Here is an 11,936-nt window from a genome sequence, read left to right as displayed (position 1 = left end):
TCCTCGACATAAATACAGTTGTAGTCAGTTGTGACTCGGAATCGGAATCACACTTCCATTTTTAATCGTTTTACATAAGTGAAAATAATAAATGTAAACATCTTTGGCAACTAATGCTTAAAAAGCCACCCCCATCCCTAGAGACAACTTGGCATCTAAAAAGAAATGTCGATATCCTCATAGGGGTACTCCATTGGAACAAATTCAAATAGGTGCTTTCATTAGCTACATCAGTAGGACAGATATCATGTACACCACTTGCGAGAATTATTTGATTTTGAAGATTTAAAAACGAATTTTCATTTAGAAAAATTCCAAATCGTTGCAAAACGGTGATATTGCTTTCCAACTGTCTTTTTTAAACCTACGAAAATAAAAATTTGACAAGAAGATAAGGTGGTTATGGATGATGTGCTTATCTCATTTTACTCTATTTCACGGAAAAAAACATCATAGAAAGTGTAGGTAGAGACATTTTTAAAGTCATTCATACTAAGCGAACTTTTTCTGCGGAATATGTTTGCATACCTAAACACTTACAAAAACTTATAAAATGAGTCTACCTCCCACTTTACACCTTGTAAGTCTGTAAGCTCACGCGTTTTTTCTAAGAAGGATTCTAAGATTTTATCCCAATAAAATGTATGAAAGCACTGCTATTGCATTTTAATGTCTAGGGCAAAGAAAAGCCTTTAAATCAAGCACAACTTTTTTTTTTATTCAGAGCATCATGTAAAAAGTTGTCTCAAGAGATGTGAAAAAGGCAATCATGTTTCTTTGATTTATAACACTTTTAAAAAACTGCCCCCCCCCCCTCTCTTATGATATCACTGATTCAAACATGCCAGCGTGAGAAAACGTGTCAATAGACAAGACACAGCCCAGAAAAACACGCCTCATGTTTTTTTAGCTTTCAGTTGATGTTATTGTTTCTGTAGATGCTTGGTTTTTCTGTGCTACTTAAGTTCTTTGTGGTATCAACTCCACATAGAAGTTGGGTTATACCCCTTTTTTACATTCGTGTAGATAGAATTCCTTCTTTAATCTTTGAGATATGTGGACTTAATAAGCACCCGGGCAACGCCGGGTAGTAAGCTAGTTCTTCATAAAATTGTTTTTATGTATTACTAATGATTAATTTTTTCCAAACTATAAGTGCTATAGTCTATATATTATGCAGTATTCCTGAAAAAGAAAATAAAAATTATTATCAAGAAGACTGGAAAAGGAGATTCCGATAACTGGAACTACTGATTAATTGAAGGTTTTGGCCGGTCCTTGGGACTTCTAGTTATCGAGAGTTGACGTAGAAGATGCACGTTTTCCTACTGAATGGTGTTATTCAAAAGGTATTGATTTATTCTGTTGTAAAGTTATTGTTTAAGGGTAAGCTTTTGAATATAAGTGGAAAAAAATACTATATCGGGCTGCGTTACAACAATAAGTTCCAATGGGATATTATGTGGAACAGAGGAAACATATTTGCTTTTGTTACGCGATTCACATTTTCTGGGGAAACTTTCCGTGCTGACTTTATTTACTCTCATTCAGGAATTTATTTTTTGCTTCCGTTAGCGTTTAGGATGATTGTTTATTCAGCCTCATTTGAAAAGATTTTTTGTCCAAAATTTTTTCTAAAATATATTTTTATATAAATTGTACCAAATGATGTGTAACATTTATTGAGACATTTTGTAAACTGTGCAAATGGAAACGCTATCATTACTGTTGGTTTTTACAGTAGTGTACTTGGACAGTGTTTTCTCCTTAGGCCCAGTTCCTGCTGGTACTTTGAGGGATCCTTCCTCACAAAACGAAGCCACTGATGCTGATCTTTATCCATGCTTTCGGGATATTAAATGCGGCCATTTAGGTATGAATTTGTATTGGTTCAAATTGTACAAACATCTTGTAGTTGAAATTTAGTCAAAGTAGGGGTAAAATATTGTTCCTTGCGACACAGCTAATTTCTAAGAGTCTATTTTTAGCAACCATGTTTTTGTAATCTCTAATAGTAACCTTTGTCACTAAATGGTGCCATAGTAAAAATCAGCGTCAAATTAGTAAAATTGACGAATTCATGACTCCAAAGTAAATAATTTCTTCGTTTTTATTTCATTTTCTGTCTTTATACTTGCAAAACTAATTAACTGAATTTTATTTTGGGTAAGAAGTATTTTAAATATTTTGGTTATTCATGATTTAATGCATTGCCATGAAAAAAAATATATTATTATTATTTTTTTTTTTTTTGGTGCAAAATTGGTTCACGTATACGCGCGCACGCGCACTGTTTCCTGAATCATGAAGAATTTCCCGTAGCGCAACGCAATGTGTCCCGAGGTACTGTCATAGAAGAAAAAAAAAACGAAACACTCGATCGTATTCAAAGACTAATGACACTAGAGACACGTGTACAGGGGCGGATCTAGAGGGGGGCCATTGGGGCCATGGCCCCTCCCAAACCCTTGTGATTGTAGAAATTTTTTGAAGAAAAAAAAAGAAAGAAAATGTTATCAGATAAAAAAAACAACACATGTGTTTTACTGAAAAAGAAGTATAGGCCTTAATTGCGAGATAAATTATATCCCTATCCTCAAAACAAAACTTTTATTTCCAAAATTTTTCTCCATCTTTTACATCATTTCTTGATTTCAACTACAAACACTTGGACGATCTCTAAATGCTGCTGTTCTCAGAGTATGCCTATTGTTCAAAAGACCAAAGAGAGCATAACTTTTTGTTTTTACGACTTTAATTTCAAAACTAGGGAAAGAACCTCCTTTTCCCATGCCCTTTCACAAATGCCTTGATATATAGCAAAAAATTGCATTTTAAGTCTTTTATTTGAAAAAATGTCAATGCAAGCTAGCTTATCCAGCTCTTTTCACATAACTTGCTAAAAAACAACTTAAATTAATTTTTTTGGGACTTCAATTACAAATGATTTTTGATAGGACCCCCTCCCTCCCTAGTTTATATCGTGATGATAGCTTTAAAAGGAGGTTTTTAGAGGAGCTCACGAATCCTCCATCCATTTCTCAAATATGTATAAATATAGTTAAAAATCGAATTTTTAGAGCCTCAAAGGCAAAATATTTCCAGGAAGGAAGGATTCTAAACACCTTCACACTTTCTTCGCACAAGCAAACATTACCTAAAGGTGCATTTTTTTAGGCTGGACAGCTGAAGAGCTGCAAGAGCACCCCTCCTCTTCTAACTTCTCAATTTAAATATTCAGAATATTTTGGTTTCTAAGCTTTATTTTCAAAAAGTATTTTAAGGCCAGCGCCCGAAATCTGACCTTTCTCCGTACATTATCAAAAATACACAAAATGCGTTTTTAGTTTCCTAATTTTCAAAAATTACTCGGAAATTTAAATTTTGAAACATTCTCGAGGGAGATTCCTAAATCCACCCCGTCATCTAATGTATCGATAGCCCAAAAATTGAGTTTTTAAAACTTTATTTTAATAAAATTTCTGGGAAGTTCGGAGTTAGTTCAAAAGTTTCAAATGGCCCCTCCCAAAACAATCGGCTGGATCCCCCACTGCACGTGTAAGGTGTTATTGTTTCAGGAATAAAAAGTTCGACATAATTATGTTAAGAAATTGTTGTTAAGGGGTCGTTTTCATATTAAAACGAGCATCAACTTCAAATTTTTTAATGAGAACCCCCTTTTTTTATCACATATTTGTGATCAGCATCCATTTTTACTTTCTTCTATATCTAATGTATAGAAGAAAGTATTGGATTCGTGCAAATTTTCGAATTTCGAATTTTGACGGATTCGAACGTTTTGAGGTGTGCTGAGTCCATTTCGACTATTTTTGGAAAATGTCTGTCTGTCTGTGTGTGTGTATGTGTATGTTTGTGTATGTGTGTGTGTCACGTCTGTGTGTGACCAGTTTTTTGTGGCCGCTCTACAGCAAAAACTACCGCATGAAATCGAACGAAATTTGGTACACATATGTGCCCTTATGTGAACTTATGCCCATTGGTTTTTGGCGCAAATTCCTCCAAGGGGGGTGAAGCAATGGGACGTTTTTTGAGTTACGCGTGCTTGCTATTCCTCAGGAAGTAACTGGCGGAATCAAACAAAATTTTGTCCATATGTTGCCATTAACAGGAGCAGGTGCTGATTCAATTTTGGTGTCAATATCTCAAGCGGGAGTTTAGCTAGAGAACGTTTTTTGACGTCACTTGAGACTGCTGTATCTCAAGAAATAATGAACGGAATGAAAGAAAAATTTATCGGCAAGTAGCCCTTAGTGGGTATAAGAGCTGATTTTATTTTGGTGTCAAAAGCTGGAAAGGGGGTGGCGCAATCGAATGTTCTTTTTTTTCATTGTGAGTGCCATATCTCAAGAAGTAATGCTACGTTCTGGATGAAATTTGGAATAAATGTGAATCTATTTGTAAATAGGCGTTGTTTCAATTTTGGCGCCAATCGCTCCATGGGGGGGCTGATTTTTTTTTTTTTTTTGTGAAAATAGAAATAGCTTTATAAATGCAACAATAAGAAAGATAAATTGTAATACTGTCGTCTGCTTATTTCACGTGATTCTAATTTTTGGGAAATAATCGGAAATGTTATCGCAATGATTTAAAAGTAATAACTGTTGCCATTTTATGTTTGTTAACAAATAAAACCTCTAATTAATTCAAGTAAGGCTTTTAAGATAACTTTCAAGTCGTTCTTTGCTTTACTTTTGTGGGAATTCAGGAATTCGGACGGACGTCAGGTTTTTTTTTTTTGCTGGGAATATTGCATTCTCTTCAAGCATAGGGAAAGATCAGAATTCACAAGAAAGAAATAGAAGAAAGTTTCGTGATGGCCACAACATACTAGTTAACTTTGTATACGAAGTTTAGTTTAATTCGATCCAACTGTTACTTCCGAATCGAATTTTCAAAAATCCCTCTCGTAATGTTAAAACGAATTTTGATAGTTTTACTCATAACACAAAAACTAGATTAGGCACGGCAAATATTGTTTTTTTTTATATCAAAATATGAATCGACCCAATAATTAAAACATAATTTACAACACTGAAATTGTAATTTTAGTTTTTTTATGAATTATTTTGATATTTTTTGAAAGAAATTTGATCCGAAACCATATTAAATTTTAAAAGAAAAACAATCTAGAAGAGCTTTCATGCGGAAATCCAAAATTTCAGCTCAAAATATTAAGTAGTTTTTGCGCTATGCTATAAAAATCATTTTTTCCCACTTTAGGGGACCGTGTACTTTTTTAAAGCAGAAATTATGAAAGTTGGTTTCTTCATACAAACAGGAAAAAAAAAATTGTTCAACGAAATAAGAAAACCAATTATAACGTGGTTTTTCTACATAAGAGTTACGTCTATGAATTTTTTTAATGTACAAATGTATTTGCTGTCTCTGCAAAAGAACAACACAATATTGCAACCGGCAGTTTTTTGTGGATATCGTTCAAGCGTCAATGTGTAAATATTTCGAAACACTACTTCATTGTTCATTGAAATTTCGCCTTTAACAATATCCAGATGGATCAATAAGTATATTTGCTCTTAGATATCTTTACTGGTTTTTAGGAATTCCTTTTTTTTGTAAAGTGTTTGAATAATTTTCGATGTGCTAAGATCTAGAAAAGGAAATGTCAGTCGCAGTAGTTGAGCCGTATTCTGCACGAAAGTATTAGTTGTGGCTAATTGTAAACTTTTTTTTTTTTTTTTTTGACTTCGTCAAAGATTTAACAAAACATTAATTTGCGTGTTAGATTAAGTTGAGTTTTGTCTAATCTTAATCATAATTTAAATAGTTATTTTTCTATTTATTTCCTCGGTCATTGTCCGTGCATTTCACATTAAAATCATTCTCGCAAGACAAAGATAAAATTTCAAATTATTTTCTTCTTTTTTGACCAACACGGAAAAGTATCGACAAAGAAAGAAAGCTTTTGTAAGCTATTGTTATCAACTACTAGATGCCAAACTTATTAAATGCATGTTCTTCAGAAACCAATATCTGAATATTCGGCTCCACCTTTATGACATTGGAACTAATTCTACTTTCCGATCTTATTCTTTAAGCAAACAACGGTTCGAGCTTCACTGCAATATGACTGCGGGTTGGTTATCGCATTCGATGGCTACTGTGGGTCATAATAATGAGCACAACAGCTCTGAACTACATTAGCCGATCAACGAAGCAGGTGTCATGTCATTGAAACTGAGAGTGCCAATAAACTGGTGGATGAAGAAAATTTATCTCATCAATGAGATGCTGTAAACATATCGCAAATAAATTTAGTTTACCTACCAGTTTATTCGCACTCTCAGCTTCAATGAGGTGACTTCTGCATCCCGCATGATTAGTTCCGCTTAAAGTATGCGAATCCGCAGCAAGGACGAAACTGTTGCTGCAGGATAGATTTACCCGCCTGTCGCGTATGTTGCGTGTAGTATTGCTTTAGGTGCGCCAACCTAATACTTGATGCTACAGAAAATGTTCGTTTGCAGGCATATAGTGCGCGAAACAAAATCAAACAATGTTAAGCTTTGCAAGTGCAAAGTTACAAAATCAGAGACATGACAAAAAGTCAGATTTCGGTTCACCTTAGTGGAAGCAGAAATAACTTTTCTACTTTTAAATTACGGGTTGGACCATCTCGTTTCTAGAAACAGCAATGGGAAATTACTTTCCTTAATTGCTTTTAAGAGACATTACATGTTTAACTAAAACCGGCAATTGTGTTATGCATTTTTAATAATGCCACGCATTATGATCTTCCAAATCAAATTTGCTTTGACACAAATTCTCTTCTTTTGATTACAAAAAACCCGCTAGAACAATTACTGTGTTTGTCCACTGTGATAATTCAAATAACCAAATTTTCCCAAATAAAGTTTGAGCATGAACGGTTTGCTTATTAACGGGTATTTATATTCTCCTGCTTCTGTTTTATTTCTTAGATTGATATTTCGTTCATTTTATGCAATTATAGCAAATTTTTACGGAATAAATGGACCTTGCTTTGCTCGAGTCTCCAATCTATTTAATGCTGCATCTTCCCACGCTGTGCGGTATATTTTTTATATTTTTGTGCGCGATGGCTCAAACTTCTGCCGATGTTATGCGAAATTAAAAACGCGCAATTCCATTTTACATCAAAAGACTTTCTATTCATTCCGAAATAAACCTGTAACATAGGTGTAATACATTTATCAAACATATTCACATCATGATTCTAGGTATAAGGTTGGATATTTACATTTCTATGAGGCTAATTTGCTGAATGATTACGTAAGCAATCCAATTGGTTCATATTAGAAAAGGCAAAAAGTTCCGTTACTTTTAATTTGCCATTATTCGATTTACTAAACAGTCATCTATACGATGGATCAGTCAAACCCCAGCCGTCTTTCTAAGGTTAATCTAGACAGACAAAAATCAGTAAATATTTTAACTTTTTTTCCAAAAAAAAAATGTTTTTGACCGTAAATCGCTTTTTGCGCAACATTATCGGCTAAAAAGTATCGAATTACGGAAAAAAAGAGAACTTCAACAAATCATGAATTGAGCAGGATAATCTCGCCCTTTTTTTTTTTCACATTCCGTTACTTGATAAGCCGTGACCTTGAAAGAAGCGTTTTCAATGTGGTGACAGTCCCTAAAACGTTTTTCGTTAATAACTTCTGCTCTACTGCACGGAGTACAGTGAAATTTCGTACCCTGGCTGTATTTTGCGATTTAAACATATTTATGTAGTAAAAAATAGGGGTTCCCGTTCGAAAATCTAGAGTTGGTGCTCATTTTGCTTTGTATATGGTCCCTTATCAAAATTTTACCTACGTAGTATTAAAGGAGACTTTAAACCAAGTCGGATGACACCTCTCTTTCCTTTTTAGCATTTATAATGGCCGAATAATTAAAATTGTTTCGTTTTCTTTTTTTAATATGACTGTACAACATGACAGCCTTGGGACAGCTTGGAACTCTTAATTAAATGGCTGTTTAGGGTCTGGTGGGGTAAAGTGGTCATAAAATCGTACGTTTTTAACTTTGGTGGATTATAAATACAACAAATTATTTTAACACTTCAACTTTTTTTGTTGATATTTTACATTGCATTATTAAAGAACACAATACATTGAAGTTTAGAAAAAAAATATTGATTTAATTAGTTTTCCAACACTTTCTTTTCCCTTTGTATTTATGACCACTTTACCCCATGGGATGGGGGAAAGTGGTCATAGCATGGGGTAAAGTGGTCATAGTTAAAAATAAATGCAAAACCATATTAAATAACCATAATATTTGTATATTTCAGTTATTTTTATGGTTACAAGTATATGCACTAATATATGTGTGTATAGACGAGTATATACGTGTCGTGTAAACATGAGTAAACACGTTCATATATGAGTAGATACATGTATACATCAGATACATGCATGCACGTACCTAGTCAAGTTTTACGGGACGCGGGAGCGTCCCGCCCTGCCAAGGAAACCAAACGACAGCAGCCAACAGAAGCAAATCCACCGCCAAAGACGAAAGGAAATAAAAGCGACCAAGAACAAGATTACACGACAGAACGAATTCAGGTTTTTTGGGTTTTTCACCCCTCTGTATCTCAGCCTCATGAAGACCCCCGGAGCTGATTTTTGGTACACTCAATCTCTAGTGGCCCCTAACGCCGTAAACCAAAATACAATCCCCTGGACCATCAGGGGGAGGAGGTATTAAAGTTATAAAATCGCTGTTCAAAAAACTTCTTTGACAGGGCTACAGCCCAGACAAAAAAAGGAATCAAGCTGAAACTTCGCACACACATTCCTTGTGCCCTACTGATGTGCCTTTTATGCCATTTGACCCCCCTCCCCTTCCCCCCTCGTTTTTACCCCCCAAATTGTGCCTTCCCGGGGTTCTATCACAGCCCCCCCGGGGGGGCTACGGTAATGATTTTTTGCATACATATTCTTGGGTGGCCATTGAGTACATATACAAAAATTTAACCTCCAGGGACATCATGGGCCGGAGTAATTGAAGTTTGAAAATCACTAATTTTCCCTAAATTATTATGTACTTACTCTCAGCTCATAGGGTTTGTTTATCTCGGACTGCAATTGAAAGGTTAGAACAGATCTAACAGTTATTCCAAAGTTGTCTTAGGAAATGAAATTCAATCAAGACTAAAACATATCCAACAGTTGCAACTAGACGTTAAATCGCGGATATCGCAAATTTGCCACAGCTACTGCGCATGCGCGCAGACTTAGAATCTGAAAATAGAAAGCCTAAAGAGCTATGTTGTTTGTTTATACTTAAACAGAGAAACAAATTTATGAATGAGATTAGAATGCTGTCCTCCCCCCCCCCCACACCAAAGTTTTGCCGATACGAAATTTCCTTCCCCCTGTTTTTCAGTTTTTATATATTTATGGAGGGAAGAAAGTTTAAATGCCGGCGCGAAACTGGGGTTAAACCATTACAATATTTTCCGTGACAAATTATGTGAAACTGTACGCATATCAATACGGCACATATAACTTTTTAATTGAAAGCGAAAAATAACACTTTTTTATTGGTTTGCTTATTTTCTAAATTAATGGATTTTTCACAAACAACACATAATGAATTGAAAATATATGAAATAGGTGTGTGCATATCCGTGCTTTGCAGTAATTTGTTACCTGAAAAAATTTTTGCAATTAATTTAAGCAAGACTTTTAATGAGCTTAGTCCGCGCGCAACATGCGCATTCGCTATGGCAAATTTGGGATATCCGCGATTTGACATCGAGTCAAGTTGTATCGATCTTCTGACACATTCAAATTTAAAATATTTAATGGCTGAGGTTTTTTTTCTTTTTTTTCTTTGCTTTTTTTTTCATGCGTCATTTTGTTTTTTAAATGAACTTTTAAACAAAACTAGTTATTAAACAAGACAAAGACTTTTATCAAGAAAAATATATATCACCAAACACAGTTAAAATTATCCCATAAAACGTAAAATAATCCACGATTTAAGAAAAAATGTAATTAAACAAGAAAGTGAAAAGCTAGATTAAAATAGCCCTCAAGATGTAAAACATGTAAAGAAACCCTCATGAAAATGTTGAATAATCTGTCAAATAAAGAAACTGTAGTAGAATTTATTGCGAAGTTGTAAAATACTCGAAAACAATATAATTTAAAATATAGTATTTTATTGTCCAAGAAGTTTTCCTTGCAACAGAGAGGGTACAAGGATTGCAATAAAATTTAAACCGTCCAATTCTCGCAAAATGAACATAGAATCTTAATGGTCAGAAAATAACTTGACGTATAATTAGGCTAGCCATTATTGTTCCTTAAAAACACAAAACAGCGTTGTTTCAAATGAAAATTTTCTGACTTGAAGTTCTCAATTCTAAAAATACAAAGTAATAATATCAATGCAAAAAGATGTGATATCTCATCAAAAACAACCCTGTTGTAAAAATTTCCCCGCCAACAAAACCTTTAACTTTTCCGCACAAAAAAAGAAAACCTGCATCCTAAACCCAAAAACCCTTAGCCATAAAAAGTTATGATATCTAGTCTGCCCGCCAAGTATCTGCCAAACTATCATCCTCCCTCTTCTCCTTTTTCATCACAGCTACTTCCATTAGAACCTCCTCCCACCTTCAACTCCTCAGAAATATGGATAGATCTTTTAAATTGTTTATCTTGTTTGGCGGGAAGCTTTTCAAAGTGAAGTGGTTGCTTGGTGAGCAAAAAGCTTCCCGCCCAACAAGATAAACAATTTAAAAGATCTATCCATATTTCTGAGGAGTTGAAGGTGGGAGGAGGTTCTAATAGAAGTAGCTGTGATGAAAAAGGAGAAGAGGGAGTGATAGTTTGGCAGATACTTGGCGGGCAGACTAGATATCATAACTTTTTATGGCTAAGGGTTTTTGGGTTTAGGATGCAGGTTTTCTTTTTTCGTGCGGAAAAGTTAAAGGTTTTCTTGGCGGGGAAATTTTTACAACAGGGTTGTTTTTGATGAGATATACGTATCTACACGAGTATATAAGCATGTATACGTGATTACCTAAAGGAGTGTTGACGTATCTACACGAGTATATATGTGTCATGTTTATATACGTGTTATGTGTATAAACGAACGTCATATGCATGTATGCACTTGTATCTCGAGTATACACGTGTATACCTGAATATATACATGTATAGTAGACGTATATACGCGTATATATACAGGTGTACATGTGGGTAACATACACAAGTGTACATAAATGTATATACGGGTATACACGAGTTAATTCGTGGATGCATCCAGTGCGTGTTTGTACGTATCTACTCACGTATATACATGTATATATGGAAGCATGATTATATACGTATGTATACGTGTAAACACAGTTATATACCTGAAAAGACCAATATACGCACATTTACGTGTATACACCAGTACATATATGTATACACGAGTACATATATGTATACACGAGTATATACGCTTATCTACATGTATGCCTACAGAGTGAATCCAAGCTCTGGAGCAAAAATCTAAGGAGTGTGAGAGGGGAGGATATGCAAAGAATAATAAGGAGCTTATGGTCGCTGACGCACTACATGCACACAAAGCCAGAAACTGATGGATGCAAAACAGGTCACAAATTTTTTACACAAAGATGATTTTACTCAAATTTTTTGTTTTTAAGAAATATTTAGAACACTTGTTAAAAGTTACGGCCCGTAGTAGTTCTAATACATGCATCGCAACAAAGGCGCATCGATGGATGAAAGTTTTTCAAAAGTCTCGTTATTAAAACAGAGAGGTCTTTGTGATTACGACGCCTGTATAACAGCTTCAGGCTGCAGATTTCTTCGATAGCTTTAAAACTTTCTTACGACCTAAAATGTTGTGCAAAATTGTCTTAGTGTAATAAATTTGAAACCTGT

At 34.6% G+C, this 11,936-nt stretch overlaps 1 protein-coding gene across 1 annotated transcript in view; it reads left to right on the top strand.

Annotated features, from left to right (window-relative positions):
• Positions 1 to 1,687: 1,687 nt before the first annotated feature.
• LOC129228105 (uncharacterized) overlaps positions 1,688 to 11,936 on the top strand; it is a 47,779-nt gene continuing 37,530 nt past the window's right edge. The window contains exon 1 of the mRNA XM_054862747.1: positions 1,688 to 1,873. Within this exon, the coding sequence (XP_054718722.1) occupies positions 1,708 to 1,873 (166 nt within the window). The 5' untranslated portion in view covers positions 1,688 to 1,707. The remainder of the gene's footprint in view (positions 1,874 to 11,936) is intronic.

Source organism: Uloborus diversus, chromosome 8, assembly GCF_026930045.1.
Source record: "Uloborus diversus isolate 005 chromosome 8, Udiv.v.3.1, whole genome shotgun sequence".
Classification (NCBI taxonomy): domain Eukaryota; kingdom Metazoa; phylum Arthropoda; class Arachnida; order Araneae; family Uloboridae; genus Uloborus; species Uloborus diversus.
This window is presented reverse-complemented; position numbering and strand designations above follow the sequence as displayed.